The 27,366-nt window shown below is 57.4% G+C and overlaps 1 protein-coding gene across 1 annotated transcript; it reads left to right on the top strand.

Moving 5' to 3' along the window:
* Positions 1 to 1,669: 1,669 nt before the first annotated feature.
* Positions 1,670 to 27,366, top strand: P2RX3 (purinergic receptor P2X 3; the record flags this gene model as incomplete). The annotated part of the gene is made up of 12 exons (XM_084232619.1): positions 1,670 to 1,788; positions 8,595 to 8,730; positions 9,107 to 9,178; positions 9,388 to 9,451; positions 10,356 to 10,449; positions 10,702 to 10,779; positions 11,323 to 11,464; positions 11,994 to 12,130; positions 25,280 to 25,373; positions 25,678 to 25,743; positions 26,341 to 26,418; positions 27,253 to 27,366. 12 exons carry the CDS (start codon positions 1,670 to 1,672, stop codon positions 27,364 to 27,366), a joined length of 1,194 nt encoding a protein of 397 aa, XP_084088745.1.

Genomic DNA, 27,366 nt, shown 5'->3' with positions numbered 1-27,366 from the left:
GGAGCCGGCCTCGCTTCGCGCCCGGGAGCGCGCGGGGCTCTCCGGGCAGGCGCTCCTGGGGGAGGGCTGGGTTCTCGGGGGAAACGGTGGGGTTTTATTTTATCAGACCGTCCACGGATGCGTGTGTGGATGCGGCGGAGCGAGGCGCAGCCTCTGTCCTGCACGCGGGGGTTTCCACGGAGCCCGGGGAGCTGGCGGGACCGCAGCCGCCGGCCAGGGAGGGGCGTCTCGCCCCCCCACCCCCGCCGCGGGGACCGGCCTCCTGCCCCGGCGCGTTCACACCCCACCCCTGCCCCGCCGGGTGGGCCGCCGGGCAGAGGCTGGCAACCAGCAGGCTCGATGCAAGTGCTGGTGTCAGGTTCACGCTGGAGCCAGAGTGATTGGAAATCACATTAGCCCGGAGGCTCTGCGCGCGCCGGCCCCTCCGCGGCCCGCAGGTGCAAGGTCCGGGGGCGAGGCCGGCCCCGACGGCGAGGTTTGGGGCTCTCTCCTCCATCCTCCGTTTGCAGATGGGAAAACCGAGGCCCAAAGGGATTTTGCAAACTCCCACTGTCGGCGAGTTGGCAACAGAGCCGGAGACCAGAATCCAGATGTCCACACCCGGCTGCAGTGCTCTCCTCTCAGCATCGCGGCGATGCTACGTTCAGAATGACCGTGACCCGTGGGAAGACATGAGGACGGAATATGGACACTCAAGGTTTCTTTGATAACCTGACTTAAAAGTTGCTGCACCTGGCTAACTCAATCCGGGGATTAGAGGCTGGGGGAACGCACTGTTGCGCCCTGAACTCCCGCCTTGACCCCTGGGTGACGGCCCCTGCAGCACTAACTAGAAACTCAAAGATAAACAGGTCCAATAAATATGCACTGGGCTCCAACACAGGTCTAGGGTTTGAGGACACTGATGAACAAGGCCGAAACAGCCCCGCCCTTCCAGGGACATGTAGTGCACTAGTGCTTCAGATTAGAAAACTGAGGGTTTTAAAAAATCCCCGCTGCAATGATGTCAGGCTACAGGTAGGGCTGCAGCCACCGCCAACTTGGATAAGAAAGACAAACTATGTGACTATATTCACCACCCTCCTCCCAGGAGACAGGGAGAACTATCCAAAAGACCCCCTTCCCCTAGCCCATGTATTGGGGCAACTCAGGAAGGGTGGGGATGGCTGCGGGAAGACTGCAGGGAGTGACGTTAGGAAGACACGGGAATGAAGGGGAACTCAGCTCAGGTGGGCTTTCTGGAGGCTGGGGCGTTGCAAGGGGCTTTGAGAAGAGCCTGGAGCAGCTGGTGAGCTGGGATGAAGATGCGGCATAAGCGAACGGAACAGAAACGGTAGACAGTGCAGATAAAACATGAGTCCCAGGGGGCCCAGCCAGCTGCATTCCAGGCAATCAGGAGCCTGGGATTGGAGACCCCACCCCTGCCGTGACATCACAGGGGAGTGGGGTGGAGACGAACAAAAAGGGGGTCCCCCGCCCTGGTCTTAGACTCTTGGCAGCCCAGAGTGTCAAGAGCAGGGAGACCCTGGCCCTGGTCTGGGGTTTCCTCTCTGGAAGGAGACCGCTCCCCTGTCTTGTGCCTCTCTAAGCTGCCCCCTCCTGGCCCTGAGGACCACTCCCTCCTGAGCCACTGTGGGTCCCTTCTGGGTGGCCCCTGAGCACTCTCAGCATGAACTGCGTGTCAGATTTCTTCACCTACGAGACCACCAAGTCAGTGGTGGTGAAGAGCTGGACCATCGGGGTCATCAACCGAGCAGTCCAGCTCCTGATCATCTCCTACTTTGTGGGGTGAGTCTGGCCCTTCGGGTCCTGGAAGGGGAGGGCTGCCCCGTCCTGTCCTCTCCTCCTCCCCTCCTTGTTGATTTCTAGACTCCTCAGTGTTTCCTCTCTTGGAAGAAACAGTCTCTTCTGTGGGGACAGGTCCCAAGGACTGGTCTGTGCTGCCCCCCACCTCCCAGGGGTGAGTTCCTTCTGGAGGATGGGGCAACTAAATCCTTGGAGTTGGAGAGATGTCTAGGCTTATACCCAAGGAGTGGAGCCAACCCCCCCTCCACACACACATGCGCACACACACAAACGCACGCACTTGTACAAGCAACTTCCCATTCCCCTCAGTGAACTCATCTCAGAGGACAAGGGAGCGCAGAAAGGGACGGGCAGGCACTGACACAGGGCGCTGTGACTGCTTGACCAGGTTGATGGTGGGGAGGAGAGGAGAGAATAGATCTGCTTCAGAATAAGGAGGCCCCCCTCTGGCATGGGGAGCTGAAGGAGACCACAGTAGGAAGGGCAGAGGCCCTGCTCTGGGAAAGCAAGGCGATGCTGGGGTGGGGAGGGGGTCTCCCCTGGGGGAGGGGGGAAACATGCACAAATAACACTCAAGGGGAAGACTGCTGAGGAGAAAGTGGCTATTCTAAGCAGGGTCCTTCCTGGAGATTCAGAAATGGGGGGCAGGGAGAAGGAAGGTGGATGGGAACCCAGGGGGAGGGGGCCCAATGAGTTGGGTAAAGGACTCTGGGTGCTTGCATGGTGGGGTGGGTGGTCCCATACATCCGAGGAGGTGTGAACCTGTTCCCCTACAGCATGCACAGTGTTGTTAACTAGTGTTACCTAAATAAAGGACAAATAAATAAATAAAAAGAATTCAGAAACTCTGCCCCTTGCCCGGAAGCATACACTCCCCACTTGTACCCCACTTTATACCATCTGACCCATCAGGGATGGCTTGACAGCAAGCAGGGTCTGCACACCTCCTCTCAGCCCCCACCTCTTGGAGGCACCCCCCACACACACACACACACAAAGGGCCGTGGAGGAGACAATGGCTGGGGAAACCACAGCTTCTGTCCTGGGGTCCCTCGCAGGCTCCGGGATGAACGCAGGCCAGCACCTCAAGGATTTTCTTTCCTGGTGTGTGGCGCTCGGTCGCGCTGGTCCTCAGACAATGGGCCAGTGTGTGGACAGCAACACCCCAAACCGGAAAGGAGACAAAGCTTGTGTGCCGTGGGGGCCGTGCAGGAGCAGCCTGCTTCCCCAGCCTGCTTCCCCAGTGGTTAAGGGGCTTTTGCTCCACGTGTTGGGCACCAGCCAGTGTGCTTGGGCGATGCGGACATCCAGTGCCCCCGCGGAGCATTAGAGAAGGGACTCAGCCCTGGCCGTCAGATTAAATGGCCTGACTTCCTTCCAACTTTGAGGTTTTGTGCCAGGCACAGTTTGCGAATGCTCCATGTCTACCTCTCCTGGCCAGGACTGGCTCTTAAAGATTCGCCGGCTCACATGCGCGCCAGCCTGTGAGTGGGGATGGCCTGAGATGGTCCAGGTGTGTGCAAAAGCTGCCTCAGAGCACTCCCCGCCTGGCCTGGCTCCACTGGCTCTGGGAAGATGGATGGAGAGTGGAGACAGCCCGGCTCCTGGGCCAGCAGGCTCGCCCCCCCCCCCACACTGCCCTGCTCCCTCCTTGTCATCCAAAGCGGCCTCTGGTCCTCAGGGCTGGAGCAGGAGAAGCTCTTTGCATCTTGATATCCAACTCCATCCATCTCCCAGCCGACAGCTCCCGGCGGAGCAGCTCTTCCCGTTACATCAGCATGCTCCAGGCCCAGCCCCCTGGCCCGCGCCCCATCTCTGTGCCCATGAGCCCGTGCACCATTTGGCCTGCACGAATCCATTGTCATGAATCAAGCAAAAATGCGAGGAGCGTGTCTTTGTGCCGCTAGGCCAGCGAGCAGGGCAGAGTCCTTGCCCCCAGGAGCTAACAATGTAAGAGACAGGCTTGAATCAAATGATTTCCACACACAAATGTAAACTTTCAGTGTGGCTCCAGGGTCAAGGAATGGAGGCGTGGTGCTGGGGAGCCCTGTGGGGCGCATGGAGGCTGCTGGGAGCTAAGGGCAGGCTTCCTAGAGATGTCACATCGGAGCCAGGCCCTGAAGGGCGAGTCAGTGCCACTAGGTGGACGGAGAAAGGAAGGAAGGAGGGAGGGAGGGAAGGAGGCAGGCTCACTCAGCCCTGCAAAAGGCGAAGAGCCTGGCAGGTAGGGAAGAAAAGAGGCCTTTAAGGCTGAAACCAAGAGAGTGGGGATCGCGGGGGCTTGGGGGCAGGAACAGACAGAGGGCAGGCCTCAGCACCCTCCAGTCTTATGCTTTACAGAAGAGTAGTGGGCAGAAGCTATGACACATTCTATTTTTATTTATTTATTTATTTATTTATTTATTTATGCATATAAGAGCTGGGGTACAGGCCAGAAGCACGGGAGGCTGAGAGGATTCATCAGAGGCAGAGTGGGGAACAGAACAGGCAGACTGACTGAAATACACTGCTGAGGGGAGCGGCGGGCGAGACAGGAGAGGTCTGCTGCACCATGGGGGTTGCTCCCTGAACCAGCCGGGGACCAAACTCATGCTGTGGAGGCTGCAGACATATGCACAGCGCTGTGCCTAACCCCTTGCGCCACCAGGGAGGCCCTAGGAAGCATTCTGAAGTGCACACGTGCAAACGTGTGTGTTTGGGCTTGCATGTGGGTGTTTTTGAAAGAGATACAGACATAAGGTGTGTTTGGGGACGCTCTTTCTGCTGATACCCCTTCAGGCAAGTGTGCATGCAGGAAACCTGCTCAGAAGCAGTGCAGCCACGTAGGAAGGGATGAGAGTGGCTTGGACTTGGCAGGACTGGAAAGGGTGCTGTGATGTGAGGACTTAAGAAATATTCAAGTCTCTTCCATAGGCCCAGCCAGGTAGGCCCAAGGTGCACACCTGGGACAAGTGTGACGGGAGCCAGCCATCTGATGTGCTCACTGAGACAAACCACCTAGTGGCCCCCACGTGCTCCTGGCTGCTTCAGCTCTGCTTCCCTCTAACCCCCAGTACACAGGGAGGCCAGGGCTTAACTGGTGTTTCTCATATCACCTTTGCCACCACCACCCAGGGGTGACCCCATTCTCCTCTGTGTACTTCCTACGAGGCAATCCCATTCTGGGTCCTCCTGTGGGGGCCTGAGGAAGAAATGGAAGGAGATCCTGGCATCTGAGTCCCCTGTGCGCAGGCCCTGAGCTTGGTTCGCAGGCTTTCCTGGAGAAAGCGCATCCCCAGAAACAGGTATTGAGGGGATGCCCCGTCTTTAATGTCCCAGCCATTGGCAGGACCTATGGGGGTGATGGGGCTGTGACCTCCCCTCATAGTCCATCTCTCCCAACCTGTTCCCCTCCCCCACCAGGCCCTTTGTGCACAGCCCACCCCCCACTTTGGCTCATAATATTTAACCTGATTTCAAACTGATATAGACACTCAATACATAATGTAGGCAAAACAGGGGACTGCTCTCCTTTAAAGAGGAGGGCCGGGAACACGCCTTCTTGGCTCCCCACCCCATCTTCCCATTACTGAGGCCCTAAGAGAGAAATATGGTGGGCAGACCCATCGGCACCCCACATGACAGGTCAAGAGAGAGGGGTGCCTTTCATGCTGGCTTTCCCTCTCCCCTCATCGCAGCCCCATGGAGCACCCAGGGCCGCGGAGGTCCGGCTGGCAGCCTGGCTCAGACGCCACCTGGAGTGGGCTGGGACCCGTCACTTTAGGTCTCTAAGTCTCAGTCGCCATATCTGGAAAATGGGCTGAGGATGCCTCTCCCGGGGAGTTACGGCTGAGGCCGCGTACATCAGCGCCTTTCCCAGCACGGTGACGTGTGAGACCGTGACTGTTATTATTTCATTAACTCCCCAGCACGCCCGCCTCCCCTCTGCCCAGCTCACCCCCTTCTCCTGCGCACACGCCTCACACCCGCTCCATGGCCTCCGCCTCGAGTCCCTGGGGGTGAACCGGACGTGGCTTTGGCCTCCTTCCTGCACATCCCTCCTGCCAAGGAGCTGCCACCCGCCTTGGCTCTATAAATAATAAACCAGAAACACGAGAAAAAAAATATTAAGTCAGAGCAGAAGAGTAAATGCCAAGAATGGCAAGCTCAGTCCTGCCCCATCCCTTCAGCCTGGCCCCCAGGGACAGACTCAGCCCCTTCGTTCAGGAAAGGAAGCGTATCCCCTCATTCCAGCTCCCCTCTGACGTCCGAGGGTCCCAGGGGGGGCCTTGAGATTCTTCCACTTGTTATTTAACTCAGAGAGAGGATTCTAATGTGGCCTCTCTCCCCGCTGGGCACATGAAGGCGCCCTGAAAGAGGAGAAGGAGGGAAGAGATTGGCTAATTGTTCCTCCGAGACACCGCACCTTCCTCCGGAGACATCCCCGGGCTAGGAGGTGCTCTCCAGGGTGACGGGGGAAGCCGGAGGACCGAGGAGCCAGGCTCCAGCTCAGAGGCTGGTGTGGGCTGGCCCTGAGCTGGGTCACGGAAGGAGACCCTATAGTGAGGCCGCCTGGCCAGTTAGCCCATCCCTCTGTGCCTCCCTTTCCTCATTTGTAACTTAGTGGTAAGAAAACCTTATCCCCAGGCCGTGGACAGGATGTGATGAGCCCACTGCTGGCCTGTGGTGTGCTGTGTTGGATCTGTGATATCATCATCTGATCGCAGCTTCTCTGCTGCAGACAGTCCTGGATGAGGGGGGGCGGGTATGGGGGCAGGGAGGGGGTCCGCCCAGAAACCACCTCATTCCATCACCCTCAGAGATGTGTCCGTCCCGTGGCTAGGTACCCCGAGGTTCCGGAAGGGTGTGTCTTGACATGGCATCCGCTCGGTGAGCAGAGCCCGGGCTGAGACCTAGGTCCCTCCAGGCCCAGAGGCGGTGCTGTTAGGACTGGGCTTCACCATGTCCCCTCCCTGCTAGGACAGATTAGAGCTCTCCGGGGAGGCACACCTCCTTGGGGGGCCTCGATGAAACCCCTTTCCTTCCCCCCAAAAGAAAAGTGCTAAGGAAATGAAGCACTCCACACCAGACTTGCAGAAGCTCGGCCTTCACCAGCATGTTTTATTGGCAGGCGAATGTCTCTTAGCTGTGCATCCCAGGCTGTGGCTGGAGCCCCGAAGTAAGGCAGGTGACACATTCGCAGCCGCCTGCCAGCACTGGCCATGACCCCACCCTCTCTCTCCCACTCAGCAGCATCTAGAATCGAGCACCTGAGGTACCACCCACCGCCCCTGGTCAGGAAGGACCTCTGAACACTCCCAATAAAATCCAGCCAGGAGCTTCTTGCAAATGGAGTCCTTGTTCACACACACAGGATGTGAGCTCACCCATCCCACAGGTGGCTGTGGCCCATGTGACTCGGGGCTGCACCCCTCTGGTCCTCCAACCTGGGGAGACCCAGATAGTCACCCGTCTGCTCTCCATACCCTGGAAGGTGGACGTGGGGCTTCCCCTTGCATCTGCCCAGGTGTGTGGCCCCACGCCTGCCCCCATAGCAGCTGTCCCTGGATGGCTGACTCCTACGGCTTCGGAGCTCCTGATTCGAAATCCTAACCCGTCCTTAAAACCCCCTCAGCTCAGCCCTCATGCTGCTCCCAGCCAGGACCTCCCCCCACCCCAACTATGTCTTCTCTGCACTACACAGTCTCTTGGCCCTTCCCCTCACCTTCATCTCATGGCATTCTCCAACCTTCTAGCCTGCAGGACACGATCCCAGCCCAGTGAGCTTGCAGGAAGGACACAGCCCAATCCAGCGCCTCCAAAAGCCTGCTCCAGGATGTCACCGTATTTCTGGTGCCACTGGATGTCACCAGTATTTCTCCAAAGCAGAAAGCGTGCCCCACTTTCCAAACACATTCATGAGGTTTTCTCATCTGTACAGGAGAGATAGTAACACCCTCTGCTTCCTGGGCACGGTCAGGAACGCCCAGAACTGTGCTTCAGGCTGGACACAGGGCCAGAGAGAGTCTTGAGTCCTGAGGACTGTGCAGGGTGATTCAGAGGAACGGTGGGCACCCCACTGAAATACAGAGGAGGAGCTGTTGGCAGTATCTGCAGACCCCTCCTGCAGCTGGGGAAGGCTGGGGGACTCTGGGGGGAGGTGGGCACAGAGGAAGGCAAGGGGGGACCCGCTCCCTGGTCTGTCAGCCCGAAGTTCTCCCAGGAGAGGCCAGACAGGTAAATGACCACTGGGTGGCAGCACAACCCCAGGAATAAGCCTTGAGCCTCCTCCCGCACCCAGCTCCCTGGGCCTGAGAGGTAGAGGCTCAGCGCTGTGGCGCCCTGCCTCCTCCATGCAGATGGAGACCAGCAAGTCAGCTGAGTTGTTTACTGAGCACCTACTGTGTGCCTGGCCCTTGGGATACAACTGTACTTAACACCGGGATGCACAGGGTCAGGGCCCTGGGTCCCGGCCCCGGCTCTCTCCGGGTGCCTGTCCTGCATGCAGGTGTGTTCTGAAGGGAACACACCTCGGAAGGAGGTGCAATTGCTAAAAATCTCACTTTTATATCTATATAAAAGCACAAATGTGCACACAGCACATAAGCAGATGTCTATAACATAAAAATTTCGTGGGGAGGGAGACAATCAGGGGACAGTTTTCTCCTTAGGGAGAAAATGCAGGGACCGAGTGGAAAACCTCCCCCTGCCAGGAGCCCGCTGCATCCTGCTGCGGCAGGGAGGGCCCTCCTGCCTCTGTCTAACAGGCCCTGCTTCTGTCTTGCCCTCCATACTTGCGCCCTGCCCAGGTGGGTTTTCTTGCATGAGAAGGCGTACCAGGTGCGGGACACCGCCATCGAGTCCTCGGTGGTGACCAAGGTCAAGGGCTTTGGACGCTATGCCAACAGAGTCATGGACGTGTCCGATTATGTGACCCCACCCCAGGTACGGCCCTGCCCCCGTGGTGTGTGGATGCCAGACATTGGCGGGGGGAGGGGAGGGGCAGGGCGGTGCGTGCCCGTGGCATTCCCAAAGCAGAATCGGAGGCATCAGTGACCCAGAAAACCCTCTGCTGACAGCTGGGCGATATATGGGGGGGCTGGGGACCTTGGACCTGCACCCCCCAGCACAACATCTGGAAAGCAGTGTGTGGCTGGCTACCACAAGGCAGGCCCGGAGGGTGGTAGGAAGGACCTGATTTGAACCCCCTCTGCCCTTGCTCAGCCAGAGCCTGGCGCCCGCGTCTGCAGAGCTGGAGACAGCAGTGCCGGCCTCGGGCCTCCTGCACTGTTGCTTCTCTCTCTGCCTTCTTCCTCCCAAGGGCACCTCTGTCTTTGTCATCATCACCAAGATGATCGTTACTGAAAACCAGATGCAAGGATTCTGCCCGGAGGTGAGCCAAGGGGTAAGGGGGGAGCCAGGGGGAAGAAGATGGGGGGGCAGGGGAGGGTGGGGATGGGAGTAGGGGCAGGTCAAGGGGGAAATGTTGGGGGGCAGCCTTGGAGCTGCAGCCCGGGGCCTCCCCACCAGGGGGCGCCGGTTGTGGGGCGGCAGTGGGTGCCCCGCTGACAGGGCCCGCACCCCCCTGCCTGTCCCCCGCAGAGCGAGGAGAAGTACCGCTGTGTATCCGACAGCCAGTGTGGGCCCGAGCGCGCCGCGGGTGGGGGTGAGTGTAGCCCCTTCCCCACGCCACCCCTCACTGCCCACCCCCCCCAGTGCAGATCCCCCAGGGGGACGGGCTCATCGGGGAGAGAGCGGCGCTGGCCTGCTCCATGGCATCCTGCAGCATTTATAGGGGCGCGATGTGTGCGTGGCCCAGCGCGGGCCTGGGGCGAGGAGGTCCCGGCCCCCAGAGGTGGTGACGCTGGGGCCATGAGGTGGCAGCTGAGGGCCAGAAGGCACTGCGGGAGCCTGGGAGTGAGAGGGGGTCCTGGACGGGGCCCCGAGCTCCCGAGAGGCGGTGCCTTTGTGCTGGGCCTGCGGGGTGGGCAGCACAGTGGGTTGGGGGGTGCAGAGGCCGGCTGCCGGCGCCACTCAGGATCGCCAAGGGCAGGGGGCCGGGAGCTGAGGCGACTGCGAGGCCTAGTTACCCGAAAGGTAAAGACAGGTGCGTGATCTGAGGAGGAGCGAGGACAGACTGAGAAGTAACCCAAGGAAACTCGTGGGCTCGGAAAACCAAACTGAGGCCACAGCAGAGGTGAAGAGGGCGGGGTGGGGCAACCCGGCCGGGGACTACATTTTGTGGGGCGAGTCTTTTGTTTAGGCTGGCTTTGGTTTCGCTTTCCAGAACAAAAATTAAATAAAACAGAACGGGTGTGGAGGTGGAGGACAGCGAGGCCCGGAACAAGAACAAGGGGTCCGCGGGGGGTGGGGTCTGGCCGGGCCGAGGTGTCGCCTCCCTGTGGTCTGGCCCAGGGCTCGGGAGGGAGGACAGGGGCTCCCTGCAGGGTGGACCTCCCTGGCCCTGCCTGTCCTTTCCCTCCAGCTCTGGGGTGGGGGTCCCCGATGAGGTGGGCAGGGGAGGGAACAGGGGGCACCCGGGCACCCAGCAGTGTGGCCCCACCCTGCAGGCATCCTCACTGGGCGCTGCGTGAACTACAGCTCTGAGCTCCGGACCTGTGAGATCCAGGGCTGGTGCCCCGTCGAGGTGGACACCGTGCACATGTAAGGCCAGTGGGGAGAAGCCAGCACCCCTCAATGCGGGGGGCCTGCAAGGGGAGGGGCTCCCGGGCACCCCCCAGCAGTGTCCAGTGCTGGGGCAGCGAGGTGGCCTCAGGATTTCATCTCCCCCAGGGGCCTCCCTGCCTCCCCCTCTCCCCCTCACCTGGGGCCCGTGGGCCCGTGTCCAGGGCAGGAAAGGCGGGCCCTGCACCGAAAGCCCCCTTGTAAGCCAAGGCCGCCTGCCCCTGCCCACAGGCCGGTCATGATGGAAGCCGAGAACTTCACTATTTTCATCAAGAACAGCATCCGGTTCCCCCTCTTCAACTTTGAGAAGTGAGTCCTAGCTCACCCCCTAAAACCAGGAAGCAGCCCCCACCCCCGGCCTGGCTTCCAGAAGAGCAGAGACGCCCTGCTCCGGAGACCCTCTCCTCTCTCCCCATCCCAGCCTCCGGGCTGCTGGACCACCACGGAGGAGGGGACTCTGGGGCCAAGTTCCCCGCCAGCCTCCCCACCTTGGGCCCCAGAACCCCAGGGGGGTGGAGCAAGCCAACCCTGGACCGGGTGCTCTGACGCCTCTGGAGCTCCGGGCCAAGGGGGCACGTAACCTTTCCTCCACCCTCCTCGCTGCCCCCTTCACTCCTGGGGCTCCTGCCACCTGCAAAGCAAAACCAAGGCGCCAGGAGCCCCCAGGCCTGACACACACAACCCTCATAAGGGAGTCATGGGGAAGATGGGGCCCGGGGGATGGGGGCCCAAAGATCAGGTCTCACCTCTGCCGGCCTGGCTGTGGCTGGCCGGGGGCTCCAGAAGTCCAGACAAACGTGTGCGCGGGGCTGTCCCTCCACGGTAACCCGGCTTTGCCTCTGTCCTCCCCAGGGGCAACCTCCTCCCCAACCTGACGGCCCAGGACATGAAGACCTGCCGCTTCCACCCTGACCGGGCCCCTTTCTGCCCTATCCTGCGGGTGGGGGACGTGGTCAAGTTCGCAGGACAGGACTTTGCCAAACTGGCCAGCACGGTGAGGACCTGGCCGCTCCGGCAGCACCCCAGCCCTTCCCCACCCCTGGCAGCCCTAGGGCGCTGTGGGGACCCCCCGCGAGGCAGCGCCACCTGGTGCAAGATCCCAGATCTGCACGGCCTTGCGCCCAGCGCACCTGCCTCCCTCTCTTCTCCTGGCCCAGGCCAGCTCCCGGCCGCTCCCTCGCGCCTCACCTGCAGGGAGAGGCTTTCCTTTCCGCCCCGAAAAGACTCGCACAGTAGCTTCTGTGATCCTGCAGTGGTCCCTGGCGTGGGCCACTTTCTCCTGGCCAGGAGCAGGGCTCCCGAAGCAGGGCTTAGCGGGCACGTGCCTCACCCCAGCTGCAGTGCTTGACTACGCAGCCGTGACAAGTGACAAGTCGCTCTTCTTTCTCCCTCAATCCCTCCTCCATCGAGAGAGTGAGTGGGAAGAAACCACTGGTCTGTGGCCAAACCCCACCCCTTCCCTGGCTGGGCCAGGGTGCCTGGGCGCTGGAGGGGTGAGCTCACACCCGCCCTCTGCTGCTCAGGGTGGAGTGCTGGGCATCAAGATCGGCTGGGTGTGCGACCTGGACAAGGCCTGGGACCAGTGCATTCCCAAGTACTCCTTCACCCGGCTGGACGGCGTGTCTGCGAAGAGCAGTGTCTCCCCAGGCTACAACTTCAGGTACCTGGCTCCGGGGCTTGGCGGGAGGCGACCAGGGCTGCTGAACAAGGCTGCATCGCAAGCAGCATGTGTGTTGGGAAGAAAAGGTCACGTGCCCCCCAATCCAGTTATGGTTCAAAATCAGGAAGGGCTGTCTACCAGGGAACAGACAGGCCGTGCTGTCAAACAGAGGGTGGGGGCACTGAGGCCTGGGCTCCTGGCTGGTCAGCAGGGCCTTCTGCTGTGCTGGGTGCGTGCTCCTTGGCAGTTCTGTGAGTCTGGCTCCCAGCTGAACTTCCCTCAGGAGCTCCTCAGGGGCCCATGCCTTCTCCTGCAACCACATCTTTGGAGGTTTCTCCATCTGCAAAGCAAGGGCAGGAGCTGGTGCTGCTTTTCAGAAAGTTGGTGTTTCCTTCCATAACCAGGAAAGTTCCTGAGTCTCAAATAGCGGTTGCCGTGGTCATTAGCTCTTCAATGCCTTTCCAGGCAGAGTCAAGTGAGACTTCAAATATCTGGTTTATATTCCTAGTGGCCTTGAGACATAAGGGATCTGTCCCCCACCCCCCACCCCTGCTCCCCCACCTCCCATTTTGGAGAAAAGGTTGAGGAGAAGCCACGATTAACTACTGGGAACCACCTGAAAGTCCTGAATAAGCCCTTGACTGTCTCCCATCCCATTTTCCCCACCTATGCAAGGGCCATGGCGAGGATCCTACTAGCCAGCGTGTGAAAAGCTTCAGCATTCTGGTTTCCCTCTCCTTAATTTTTGAAGATTCTGAGCTCCTGGCTGGATCCTGATTAAATCCGCAGTGTTAGACACCAGATAGGTTATGGGGTTAGACTGGCTGAATAGGCAGGGGTGGGGGAGGTGGGGACGCATGAGCATGTATTTCAGATGTATGCTCACATTCCCTGTGCTGTAGTGATCAATTCCAACACAATGGCAGACTTGAGCAAAAAAAAAATTTTGTAAAATTCACCTTTATTTGTAGTTTTACAAAGTAATTATCCACCCCCATTAAACTTCACATTTAATGGTTTAAAATATATATGTATATGCTCTAGAAAGAATTTTTTAAAATTGAAAGTGCTTTCATAATCAACTCCAAACTTTAAAAAATCAGAGGAAACAACACATATTTTAAAGTAGGTTAAAAATACTGTTTGGCTCACTGGCAGAAATTGGCATATTTATTCAGTCAGTACATCACACTGCAATCAATACAAAGGATATTTGTATGGCAGCTTAAAATAGTAACACATTAATAAAATCCTCATGATCTAAAATGTAAGTTTTCATCTTCATAACTTCCCTCTGGCCACTGGGAATTCTTTAATCCTCTAAATAACTTATTTGGCAGGAAAGCTTACAAAGGAATCAGCTGTTATGAAGACCCCGACTACTGGTGTCGTACAATTTTAGAACAAGCTCTCTCATTTAAAGAGTTGGTTTGGAGGCCTTTGTCTCCTCCTGGAGCCCTTTCCTGCATGCCCCTCCCCGCCTGGACACAGCAGGACTAGAGATAGACCCAGTTTAATAAACCTGGAGAGACCGGACAGAGGCTCTCAGAAGGCGCCTGTGAGCATCATTCCCAGGGACCTCAGGAAGCCATTTGAGAGGTGTGGACCCCTCACCAGACACCTCTCAGCCAGACTATTAGGGGCACAGCTGCACATTGGACCCTTTGTGTTTTAGAGATTTCAGACAGCCTGGGGAGTCACCCTGAGATCTGACTTGGGGGAATATCTGACAACCATAGTGAGCAGAGAGCTCTGCCCACCCTCGGCCCTCAAGGCTATGCTCACCCCCCGCCCCCAGGCTATGCCCACCCCAAGGCTATGCTCACCCCAAGGCTATACCAACCCCCCCAAGCTATGCCAACGTCCCCCCCCCCCAGGCTCAACGAGGGCCCCAGAGGGCTACTTCTCTGAGTCCTGGGAGAAGAGATAATTGGTCCGAGGCAGGTTCAGCACAAGTCACCGGGAGTTTTCTCTGCTGGGTAAAAGGCACGCTGCCCTTTGAACCTCACAGGGCAGTACCAGCTGCCCAGGTACAAGGTATTTCATGTGCTTCGGCTCACCCCACCTTGCCAGGCAGGAGCCACCATACCTCCCTCTCACAGGTGAGAAAAGCGAGGCTTGCATAGTCAAGCCTCCCCAGGTCAGGAGGCCAGTCAGGGGGGAACCCAGAGGCAAACCTATTCTTGTGGCTGGTCTCCATCCCAGGCTGGAGGGCTAGGGCTTTTCACCTTGGCTAATCCTCAGGAAGCCTGTGGAGGCATTGACACTGTCATCCTCACTTCAAAACGAGAATCTGAGGCAAGGGAGCCTGGGAGAGTAGCAGCTGCTGGGGACGCCATCCCTAGCCTTTGGTCTCCCAAACAAATTCATTTGTGTCTCCCGCTCCAACAGAGGCCAGCTCACCCCCTTGTCCTCCTGTTGCCGTGTGCTCTGGAGGGACTGGTATCTGCCAGCCAAGATGCAGCCTGACTTTAGCCTGCAGCAGAGACTTCCAGCAGCAGCTAGAGATCCGCATTCCCACCACTAATTACCTCTGCAGCTCCCTTCCAAATGCCGCCCCGCCCCATGCCTCATGCCCCTGCAGCACCCTCCCTGTCGCTGGGGGAGATCCTGGCAGCCCCCCACTGCAGATGAGGAAGGGGCCCCAAAGAGGGATACGATTGGCCTAAGACACAGGCATTACTTAGGGGAGCCTTAGAGGTCATCTGCTAACACCAGTCTCCCCATGACACAGCCCCCCACCAGCGGCTGTTTCAGAGGGCCCCCCCCCAGGAAGGGGGGCCTCACAGTGAGCCAACGTGTCCCCTCAACTCCCACCCAGAGGCCTGTGCCATCCGTCTGGGTAAATCTGTATGTGCATGTCCCTCTCTGAAAGGGGGTAGCTTTGATTTTCACTCTGAGGTCTATTCTGTATGGCTAAAGACACCAGGGCCACTTTAACTCAGCATCCTTAGGAGGTAATTAATAGCTCGAGTGTGGGCACCTGGTGGGTCCCCCGGGCTGGCCGCGGCACTGGGCAATATTTCTAAGTTGTCCCTTCCGTGGTGCAGGGTGACAGGCACCCCGGCGACAGGGGCCTAGACAAGGGTCAGGCTCCTACCTCCCTCTTGGACCCTCAGCTGCCGGGTATGAGTATGTAAGGGAGCGTTTAAGTGTGGGCCAGTCTGTATGAGTACGTGTGAGGGGAAGTGTGTCCACGCATGAGCAGGTTGTGTTGTGTGAGTGTGTTGTGTGAGCGTGTGCGAGTGTGCAGGCAGAGACAGCACAGACGCATTAAAAATGCTGTATCAGTCAGGGTCCCAGCAGGAAACAGATGGCGCGTGCAAACTGGGTGATTTGAGGAGAGTTTCATAAAAGAAAGATTTCAAAGGTGTGGGCAGGGTGTGGGGAAACCACAAGGGACGGGGCTGAGCCTGGGGACAGTAACCCAGAAACGGGACTTTGGAGACCTCCCAGGTGTGCAGGGCAGAGGCACGATGCAATTACTAGAACCTGGCGACAGGGGGCGCTGTGAGGAGGGCAGCCTGCGGGGAGCTGTGACCCCCCCCCACCCCCCACTGTGGACCCCTCCAGAAGCTGGAAGCCCAGAAATCAGCTGAGGCAGGACAGGGGGCAGGATAGGGAGGGAGGAGCGAGGGTCAGAGATGACCGCCGCAACTCCTAGCACCGTCCATTTGTGAAATCACAGCCCTTCATTATCATGGAGGTCCTGCCCTTTCAAGGCCCTGGAAAAAGCATGGACCATTGTCCAAGAAAAAAATGCACTTAAATCCCTAGATGTGAGCGATTTTGTAGACCTTTTTTTTTTTTTTTTTAAGGATACTTTGTTTCTACAAATAAGACATAAACCTACCCTCAAAATAACACACCCAAGCACTGGCTACATAGAGCCACGACATGGGAACTCCCCTCCACCCCTCCTGGCCTGCGCCACCCGCAGGAAGTCCCATCCTGGAGTTTGGTGAATTTCCTTCCAGTCCTTTTTCTCTGCACTTATATTTATGCAGCATAAAATTTCAGGATTTTGAAGATTTTAAAAATCCATCCCCGAGCCTCAGATGAAAAGCTCCTAGAGTTAAGTCTGCAAAGCCCTTTCACGCAGAGGATTCACAGCCACTGCCCCCACCCCCACAGTCAGCTCAGATAGATTTTGAGACTTGCCCGAGATTCCACAGCCTAAGGAAGAGGCGCTGTGCTTGGGACTCAAACCCAGAGCCCTGATCTGTAGCCAGTGCTGCTAACCACCTCCCCAGCACACGGCTGGCACACACACACACACACACACACAGACACACACAGATGCACACATACAGACACCCACAGAGACAGGTGCACACACAGACACTGATGCACACACACGTAGCTGTGAGAGCTAGTCCTTGCAGTTGCCACGCGATGGGAGGGAGCAGAGCCTTGCATGTAACAGCTTCTGGCTCCTCCGTTCTGCCCCACAAGCTCCCAAGACAGCCCTGCTACTAAAAGGCAACGCCGGCTTGGATTTCCTCTCCTGTGTCTGGGACAAAAAACACTTGTTCAGCTGCTAGATGTTCCTCGTGTTGTAGGTGTTTCTAGTGATCGCTTCGAGTTGGAAGCGTCCCCGCAGCAGCTTCTGCTCTGAAACTGGCGCCTGCCCTGCTTCCACGCTGAAATGAGCGGATCAGCAAGATCCTAGGCCAACTGACGGAGACAGTCAAGCGCACCCTTGGCTTGGATCACTCTCCCCACAATCTGGGTTCTTCTCCTTCCAGAAGCACAGACCATGTGTGAAAAGCAGCCATTTCCACCATTTCCATGATCCTGTCTCCTCTCTGCATCCTTTGTCTCGGGTTTCTGGGGGAAGCGAGGCAGCGGGAGCTGTCCTGAATTTACACAGCCCTCGTGGTCACCTCCATCCTGTTCCAACACCAGGGGCAGGAAATCGGGCTCACCCTCCGCGGGCACTGGCCTGGGGCTTAGCAGGAGCTCTTTGTGGGTCAGCTCATCCACTCAAAAGAAAGACAGGGCATCCTGTTCCGACCCCCGCGGCCCAGGGGGCCACACAGCACCTGGTGCTGAAGCTGGAACCCAAACCAGAGCTGCAGGCGCCCAGCCGGGCCCGCCTGGTGAGATGAGGAAACCCACATCCAGAAGATCATCTTGGGAGCAGGCGGCCGGTGCCGACGCTCAGGTAGCTCTGCGGCCACTGCTTCCCCCTGCCTCAGGAACGATAAATGAGTAATATGCTTAAAACAACAACAAACCATGTTTTGAATTCTGCCTCTGAGGTGGATTAGGCGCCTGGAACACTAGTAAATAAATATGGCTGGGCCCTGGAGTTAGGGGCGGAGCCCGGGCCTGCTCCAAGGAGGCCTCCCACTCCCCAGCATCGAGGCCGCCAGCAGATATTTTCCTATGAGTATAAAGTCAACTGTAAAAGTGTGTTTCTGCTGGCAAAGTGACTTCCCACCAGTCAAAAGCATCGCTGGGAACACCACCTCCTTCACTTCGAAACCCAAATCCCAGGCCCAAGTTTTCTCTTGCAAGCCCATCCACACCCCGCAAGTTTGCTGCTGTTTTTCCTGCCGCTGTGACAGTTACAAGCCCTGCTTTGGGGACGGGTTTCCAGCTCTCTGTGGCAGGACAGATCGTGTCTCAGCAGATGTGGAAGAGCTTCCAGGGGATCTGGAGCTGATGAGAAAAACCCTCCTCCATTCAGCAAACATCTCTTGACTGCCGAGGGCTGTGCGCCTCAGCGAGCAGGAAGGCTTCTGCTCCACGTGCTCCAGGCCCTGCAGGGAGTGAGCTCCCTGTTGCATTTCAGGCAGCCGCAGGGGAACCTCCAGGAGCTAATGAGATAGGAGGGGGACTTCCAAATTATATCCTGTGCCTGGCTTTGTGGCTGATACAGAAAAGAACAAGCCCAGGTCCTCTGGCCCAGGAAACTTATAACCAAGTGGAAAGGATAAACCTGAACCCAAATGACAACAAATGTTTACACAGAAAAAAATTTGTGCCGGAGCAAGTTAAGAGTAATAAGATGAAGCAGAGAGGCCGGACTGTAGGTCCAGAGCCTGAAGTTCTGGTCAGAGGCTCTGTGAGATTCCCAGCACTGCTCATCCCCTCCATGGCCTGTGTCCTCCTCTGTAAGGTGCGCTCACCTAAGGTGATGATCTCTCAGGCCCCTCCCAGCTCTGGAAGTCTGAGTCAATGTGTGTGGGTGTCTGGGGAAGGGCTCTGGAACTCGGGCTGCTAAGCATGCACTATTATTTATAGACCTCTCACTTTGGAATGTAGCTTCCACACGCCCTGCAGAAGCACATCTGATAGGTGATTTATTATGGTAATTGACGTTTGTACTTACTCATCCTTTATCTATTGCTAATGGTGGCATGAGAGTGCGTGTGTGTGCGCGCACACACACGCGCGCACACACACACACACTGTATGTCAGCACTGTTGGGCCCCAGTAGTGCTCGACTGAGTCCTGGGTTGGGGTGTCCTGTCTGGTCAGGGGACAGGTGTGGCACTGAAGGTTCAGGTGAGACAGCACCTCAGCTGGGATTTGTGAAGAACTCACACAACAGGGAGCTGAGAGCCTCAGGGCCTAGGAGAGTTGGTGGCTGTTTCTACCCCTTTTCTATCTCTCTCTTCCCCCTTTCTGGTCCCCAGAAACCAGAGAATGTCAAGGTCAGCCTGCAGGACACCCAAGTCCAGAGACTGGGTTTAGGGACAATGGGAGTAGTAGGTAGTAGGTAGTCCCTCCTCTCCCTTCAAATGTCTGGGCTGAGGTGGTCCCCAACCCTGAGAGCTGCAGCCCTGCCTGTGCCACTTCCCCCCCCACCAAGCTTCCTCCCCTTTGCGGGCTCAGGTGTGGGAGTCCTGTTCTCCCCTCTGATGGTTCCAACACCCTCATAGTCACAGCTCTGCTGCGCTGGCCTCACTGTGGAGGTGTTTTTACGGGCACCCACCCTTTAACAAGCTCCCTGCCCAAGGAGGATGTGCCGAGTCTGCCTCCTCCTGGGGACCCAGCAGGGGTTGCGCAGGGGCTTCGGATTCTAGCAGCCCAGTTCCGCTCCCCACTATACCCCTTGCGGGCCAGTAGCTGGAAGAGACCCGCTGTGCTTCTCTCCAGCCTGTGGCCCGTGCGTTGCTGCCTGATGAACAATAGGTAACATTTATTCAAAGCTTCGAGCCAGATATCATCTCAGCCGTCACCTCGCAGCTCACTGAATCCCCCCAGCAGCTGGCTGCGACAGCTACCCCCTGCTTTCCGTAATCTTGACACTTCATTTTTACAAAAGACCTGCCTTCAGACCTTTTTCAGTAACTGAAGGAAATCGGAAGATACTTCTGCTTCTATGACAATAGGTGAAAAGTGGAAATAGGCTTCAGTGTTTGCTTGCAGCACCAATCTAAACACTGTGGCCACCCAAGTGGTGAGAGTGGCTTCGCCAAGTCCCTGCCCCAAGAACGTTTTCCGTAGGCTGTGCTTTTACCCTACCATTCCTGCCCTTACTGCACGTCAGTGTTATTTTAGGTTTTATATTATTTGGTACATTGTTTGGGGGTGGCCTGGGAACACTCAACAGTTTTTCCATATCAATATATCAATCAAACACTTATGAAAGGTTTTGTAGCACGCTCTACTTCAGAGTGGGGGCAACCCTGTACCTCTATTTCTCATTTGGGGAAACTGAGACTCGAAGAACTGAAGCGATTGGCCCCAGGCTATGTGAACTAATACCAAGAGCGAAGCCTTGATGCCAGGCCAGGTCTGTCTCATTTCAAAGCCCCTAAGCCACCAGTTCCCCCTGAGTTGCTCTTGTAGGACCTCTAGCCTGGCGTTGGCAGAGTAAGAACCCCACAGACCCTTCCGGTCTCCCCCATTTCCATTCAGCAGGGGTCAGTTCCCATCCATAACACCTACTTTCCTGCCCAACCACCCGCAAGGTGTAAATGCTTGCTGTTTGGGAGAGAAATAGCCTGTGGTTACAAACTTCCACTAGCTCCACCTGAAGAAGTGGGAGGATCTGGAGTCAGTAGGGGGTACTTGGAAGCCAGTATTGCTGAGCTCCACCTGTGAGACATCACAAAAATCAGAACTAACTTTTTCCTGCAGCATGCATTGCTCTTCCCCTGCTGCACTAGGCCAGTGGGCAAAGAGACAGAGCTAGGGCACATTCAACAGTCCAGATTATTAAGTGCAACCAGGTGTGGCAGTGGCAGATGGCCTAGGCCCAGGCAGAAGCAAAAAGGACAGGTAGACTGGGGAGTGGGGGCTTTACAGCCTCAGCTCCACATTGATAAACTGGCTCTCTGCAAAAGAAGAAAACAAACCCCTGATGTGTGTGGTTTGCCATTTGACGTGGTGTGAATGCTCCATCAGAGTCCATTTTGAACTTGAGCATGAAGTCCCTGAACGTGGAATTCACCCGTCTGTTGTGCAGCCAGCTCACTGGGTCCTTCCTGCCCTCAGCCAGAAAACCTGCCCCCACCTCCGACTGTCTTACCTTTGAACCCTCCACACCTCCTCTCTCAGCTCCAGGGTCACCTCCAAGCCAAGTCTTCCTTGTGCCTCCTGCTTGGGTCAAACTGTGTCCTCCATGGTGGCCTCTCCTTCCCACCTGTAGGGGCAGGAATGACACAGGGCAGGATTTCTATGATCCCAGCAGATGGGGTAAAGGAGGAGAGAGTCCTTGGAGCCCTCAGTGGCTTTTGCAGGCTTTTATTGGGATTTACCAGGTACATGGCAGGCCTCCCAGCCCCCAGCAAGTCTTCACTCTTTCTGGGCTCTCTGGTGGTCTCTGCTGCACTCATGGTTCTGTTTCTCTCGGCTTCTGTGTTCTTCGCATGGGTCACTCTGCTTCTTTCTCGGCTTCTATTCGTTCTTGGCTTCTCTGCTTCCGCTGACATCCCCGTGATGCCGCCCCTAATAGCCCAGTCTTAGCCCAGGTGAATCCACTTCAGGCATGCACTCAGGACCACAGGGTTCCCTCATCTATCCTAATGGTGGGAGGGCAGAAAAGCCTGATACTCTTTCCTTACCCCACACCACCCTTATGCCCAAATTTAGCTATTTATTACACTGTGTGATGAATTAATATTTCTCTCCCTCTCATGAGGGTCAAGCCTCTGGTCAAGGTGGCAGCCATGCCCAGCACAGCGCCTGGTGTGAAGGAGGTGTGTTCTAGATCGGCTGAAAGAAGGAGAGGCCGCTGTGCAGGGCCCTAATGGATGACTAGGAAGGCGGGAAGGGTAGGACAGGGAGCAGCATGGGGAGAGGCAGAGTTGTGTGTCTGTAAAGTGTGTGCAGGAAATGCTGCCTGCTGAGTGCGGCGGGGAGATAAACTAAGTTTGCAGATGAGCCAGGAAGGTAGACGGGCCAGCTCAGTAGGGGCCGAGGGGTGGATGGCAACTTCATTCTCACCAACCCCATTTCGCAGCCAAGTGAGCCAGCACTGCAGAGTGGAACTGGAGAATTTGGGAGAAATCAGGCGCCAGCCTGGTGCAACCCAGCCCTTCCCCTTCTCAGATGAGGAGGCCGAGCCTATTCTTCCCACACTTCAAGGCTCTCCTATGCTTTCTTTCCTGCTCCCAACTAGTGACTCTGGGTGTTGAGACTGAACTTGAAATGCAGACGCACCCTCCAGCTGGAGAGCTGAAAGAAATCAGCCAGGATCTAGTAGAAACTAGGTGACAAAGACAACGGTCTAGAATGGTGGCTGAGAGTGTGGGCTCTGGACCTGGTCTGCCCGGGTGTGAAGCCCAGCGTGGGCTTGCTGACTATCGGTTACATGTCAAGTTGCTTAGCCTGTCTGATGTTGGTTCCTTGTCTGTCAAATGGGAACGTCACAGTCTTGTGAGTAGTCAATGAGTGAGTGTAAATCACTTAGCAGGGTGCTGAGCAGTGCTGAGCCCCCAGGATCTGCTGGCTGTTGTTATTGCTAATACTATTATCCCCAGGAACAGGAGAGTATAATAGGTAAAGTGGTTGTAGATAGCCTGGTTTCATTTTACTGTGATCTTAGAATGAGAAAGAAAAGGCTCATGCATCTAGCTCTTACTCTATAGGACACTATCTCGTCTCATCCTCCGCATAGCCCTCTTTATCCTCACTTCTTAGTGGAGGCAAACACTCAGAGAAGTTGAATGAACTGCTCAGGGTCAAAAATCCTGTTGAAGACAGTGGTGGAACTGCCTGGATCTTCTAGGATGTATCCCTAGGAATAGAAAGATCATTGGAATTTGCCCTTATCTCTGTCTCATTGCAAATAACTGCCCAGTTTTAACTCATTCTTTATCCTTTGGCAAATAACTTCTCCTCCTTGAGCCCCAGTCTCAGTCTCTATAAAATGATGGGAGTTTGTAGTAGTCAGGGAAGGTATTGCTCACTGCTGTAACAAACAAGCCCCCAGCCCAGCGGCTGCAGGAGAGCATTGTTCTGCTTGGGGTACAGTGCGCTGTGAGGCACCAGAGCTCCCCGCAGCCTCCCAGGGGTCTGGGCTCCTGCCATGTACCGATTCAGACTCCCAGGGCCTGCATTCTCCCCTGGCTCCTGGGCAGCTGGCCATGTATAAAGGGGGAACGAAGTGGGTACCCCACCCTAACACACCTCAGCCCTGGGGAAACTGAGCTCCCTCCCATTCACATTCTGTTGGCAGGAACTAGTGGTGGGGCCCCAGCTAGAGGCAAGAGGTATGGGAGATCTGGTCCAGCCATGTGCCAGGGGAGAAGATCACCCAGATCTGGTGCCACGGATGGGCCAGCTTCTGTGACCCCAGGCCACACTGGTGAGCCAGAGTCAGGATCCGGGTCCTGGCCCCGTCTGCAGCTGGGCCCTCCCTCCCTGAGCCCTGTTCCTCCTCCCTCCCACCCTGGAGAGGACAGTCCCTGCCAAGCCTTCTCCCAGGGTGGGTGGGTGGTGAGATAATGATCTTATCATGCTTATTGCCTCTTGGAAGGCAGGTGCTGGACAAAAACCAAGTCCGCTTTGGTTTTTCTCCCTGTTCTCTGCACATTCCTTCTGAAGATAAATTTAGCTAATCCTTGCTTTGAACAGCAGCACCCAGGATGCCGACTTTTTGTTCTCCGAGTCAGTGTCGGTGCATTTTTCATGGCTGCAGCCTCCGCCCTGCCCCAGGCACTTGTGACACTGCCCCCCAGTTGCCAGGGCACACAGGCAGGTGGAGTGAACACAGAGGGCTGGGGAAGGACCCAGGGATGATCAGGCGGGAAAGCTGCCATCTCCTCAGGCTGGCAGGGCCAACAGGAGGGAGGGCAGCTGTGGAGCAGGCCCTGGCCCACCTCCAGGCCCTGGCCCACCTCCAGGTTCTGGCCCACCTCCAGGCTCTGGTGGGGTCACCATTGCTGCAAGGTGCCCAGGGGAGAGGAACTGGGGGGCTCACCATCAGAATTTTCTCTCCTCCTTCTCAACCTCCTGCCCTGTCATGGCCTTGGTGCCCACAGCTGGCTGAACCCCACCAAAATCAAATGGCAGGGAGCTTGGAGGGAGCAGCGGGTTCCAGGTCCTGCAGAGAGGGGCAGGGACTGAGGTGTAGGGACAGATATGGGCATCGCACCACTGCCCACCCAGAGGGTTGGTCTTGATGTTTATCCCCCTCACTAACAGACCAGTAGGGAGCCTTGAGCACCCCCATTTCATAGAGAGGGAGAGTGAAGCCCTGGGGGCTAAGTCACACAAGGCCACACCGCTAGCAGTGCTGGAGCCAGGATTTAGACGCGCTTCTGCCTGGTTCCAAAGTTTTCCTGGAGCAGCTGTGAGGACATTCTATGATTGGGAGTGACTCTTCCTCCCCGCTCCCCACTAACAGGCTTCCTCCCAGTTACAGGTGAGGCCTCACTTATTCCCGTACTTGAACCGACCCTTCGCTCTCCCAGCTGTGCAGGCTCAAATGCACGTGTCCCTGGGAAAGGCATCTCATGGGCGGTGGGACACTGTGGGGAAGGGGTTCTCCAGCCCCTTCTTTCTGTGGGGGGAGGCCTGGGATGGAAGCTGTGGGGGCTGAAACGCTTCAAGGAAGGCAGCAGCTCCAGAGAAGAGCCGTGTGGACCCACAGTCTCGAGCTGGCCAGCCCTTCCAGCGCCACTGGTGCACTGAATCCTCCCCTTTTTCCTGGGGTGTGGCCAACAGGGGTCCACTTTGCAGCCGAGGGCCAGTAGCCCAAAAATATAACACTTTGCTTGTGTTGAGTTTTGCGTCTGCCGGGCAGAACCACATAGAAGAAACACACTGGCTTTAGACATAAGGAAAGTGTAAATCGAACCTTCAGAGTCTGAGCCTCCAGGCGAGTCTGTCCTGAGATGTCAGCATCGTCCCAGCAGGGCAGACTCAGTGGCTCACCCTTCTCCATCCCGGCACAGCCCCTGGCCCCAGCAGCCAAGACAGAAAGCCCAGAGCATAAAGCCTCGAACTGGGCAAATCTAGCGCTGAGCCCCCACCAGCTGGGTAGCCCTGACAAGTCACTTACCCCTGGGCGCTTCCTTTGAAAAATAGAGCAGTCACATTCCCGTCCACAGGTCTGTGGTGAGGGCGAAATGAGATGAGGTGTCTGAAAGCACTTTTTTAAGCTGCTATGTAAATGCAAATGTGTTTCTGCAGCAGCAACACCAGCGAACATTTCCTGGGCACTCGCCGCGCGCCAGGCACTGTCCTCACCCCCACACCTGTGCTTCCATGCGGTTCTCACGACAACCCTGTGAAACGGGGCTTCTGTATTGTTCCCACTCACAGAGAGAGGGCGCTTCAGGGAGGTGACTGGCTCGAGGTGGCCCCACTGGCTAAGTGGCCGAGCCAGGCTCCGCGCTCAGGGTGAGAAGCCTGTGGGGGCCCAAACACCTGGGCCTGAAGAAGCTGGGGATCGCCAGGGCGCAAACTCTCATGCATCAGAATCATTTAGGGAAGTTAGTTAAAAGGTAGAGACCTGTCCCCACCCAGGGAGAGGCTAGTTCCAGGGGCTTGGGGCGGGACCGACACGCCTCTTTAATAAGCCCCCAAGATGGTGTCTGTGCAGGACAGGCCTCACAGGAGGCCCGAGGCAGGTGTCCCACCAAACCTGCCGGTAAGTGCGGGTCACAGGCCCTAGAGCACCTGAGGGGTCAGACAGGAGAGCCGAGTCCACAGTGGGACCCACCTTCGCCTCCGGCCTCCAGGTTTGCCAAGTACTACAAGATGGAGAACGGCAGCGAGTACCGCACACTCCTGAAGGCATTCGGCATCCGCTTTGACGTGCTGGTGTACGGGAATGTGAGTCCTGGGCCCGGGGTGGGGGGGGGTGGTGGGCAGACAGGGAAGGAGGCCCGGATCGACATTGGGCCCAAAGAGGCTCCTCCAAGGAGCGGCGGGGGACAGGGTCCTGCCACTGGCCAGCTCTGTGGCCCTCAGTGGCTCACATTGCCGCTGAATGGGGTGGAGGTGGGGGCACCTGCTGACCCATCAGGAACCCCTCTGGCTCCATAGTGCCGCTGGCTGGATGTCCAAGTTCAGCCTTAGGCCTCACTCCCCGCCCAGCCAGACTCTCTGCCACTTGCCCTGGTCTTTGTGCATTCAGGCCGGCAAGTTCAACATCATCCCCACCATCATCAGCTCAGTGGCAGCCTTCACCTCCGTGGGAGTGGTGAGTTGAGCCCTCCAGGCTCTGGCAGGTTAGGGCCCAGGCGGGCAGGGGTGGTGGGGGCTGGGGGGTGACCCATGTCTGCTGGAAGGGAACACCCAACCTCTTGCCAGGTGCTTCTGCTTCCTCCTCCACCAGCTGCCTCTGGCTCAGCCCTGTGTGACCCTCTCCAGTCATGGGCCCCCCTCCCATTCACGGGAGACACCACAGGGCCAGTGTCCTGTGCCCCGCCTTGAAGGTGGGGGCGGAGAACCCAGAGCTCCACAGCCCTGAGGAGCCTGGACACGGAGCAGAGCCCATTCCCAGGGCCTCCCACCGTCTCTCTGCTTCTCCCAAGTCCTCTCTGCACTGCTGTCTGGGTTGCCCTGGAGGAGGGGAGTGGGTAGGAAGACATCTGGCAAAGCCCCTGGACACTTTTCTAAAAGGAAACAGCTGCCAGGTGCCTCTGGGGGACTCATCCCAGCCCCTGGCCTGCTGTCCTGCCTGCCTGGGGGGTCCTGCCCGCTGCTGGCCAGCTCAGGGCCACCTCAGCCGCTGCGTCCTGTTACCCTGCTCCCCACTGTCCTGGCAGCCCTTGAGCCCCCCCTGCCTCTCCTCCAGGGGACGGTGCTGTGTGACATCATCCTGCTCAACTTCCTCAAAGGCGCCGACCAGTACAAAGCCAAGAAGTTTGAGGAGGTGAGCAGGGCCCACCAGAAGCAAAGGGCCAGGGCAGGGAGAGGTGCTGGACCGCAGGGGTGCTCAGCAGCTCACCTTTTGGGGGCCTCTGACAGGGAGTGCTCTGGGTCTCAGTTTCTATCCGGGGCTCACGCGTGGGCTCCACAGAGAACCTGGGTGTAGGGGCAGGAAGGGCCAGAGCAGGTTTTTCTATGATTCCAGCAAATGGGTGAAGGAGGAATCCTGGAGCCCTCAGTGGCTTTGGCAGGCTCTTATTGGGCTTTACCAGGTACACGGCAGGCAGGGGTGTTGGGGTGTAGGGAGGCTGGCAGGCCTCCCAGCCCCCAGCAAGTCTTCACTCTATCTGGGCTCTCTGGTGTTCTCTCATCCTCTCTGCTTCTCTGCTCTTCCCTCTCGTGGTTCTGCTCTCCTGGCGTCCCCGTGACACCGCCCTTATAAGCCCAGCCTTAGCCCAGGTGTACCCACTTACGCATGCCCACACCCTACTCCAGGTGCCCGCCATCAGACAAGCATTCAGGACCACAAGGATCCATCATCAATCCTAATGGTGGGAGGGCAGAAAAGTCTGATACATTTTTATCTTACCCTGCACTGGGCCTCTGTGGGTCCTCACCGCCTGCATTGCCTCCACCTGTCCCCCCACTGCCTGTCCCTGCAGGACAGACCCGGTGGGCTGTGGTTTGTTTGCTCTTGGGGGGCAAGGAAAGAGTAGGGTCACACAGATGTGCTCTAGTTTCCCAATGACCAGCCATGTGCTCCCTGCTGAGACTGTCCAATGGGGATCCCCTAGGAGGCCCCCACAGTCACACAATAAACCCGCCCTCCTGCCTGCAGGTGAACGAGACCACGCTGAAAGTTGCCGCCTCAGCCAACCCTGTGTACCCCAGTGACCAGACGACAGAGGAGAAGCAATCTACAGACTCGGGGGCCTATTCCCTCAGCCACTAG

The sequence above is a fragment of the Talpa europaea genome, assembly GCF_964194135.1.
Source record: "Talpa europaea genome assembly, chromosome: 1".
NCBI lineage: Eukaryota > Metazoa > Chordata > Mammalia > Eulipotyphla > Talpidae > Talpa > Talpa europaea.
Note: the sequence above shows the minus strand (reverse complement) of the source record. Positions and strands in the feature narration are given on the sequence as shown.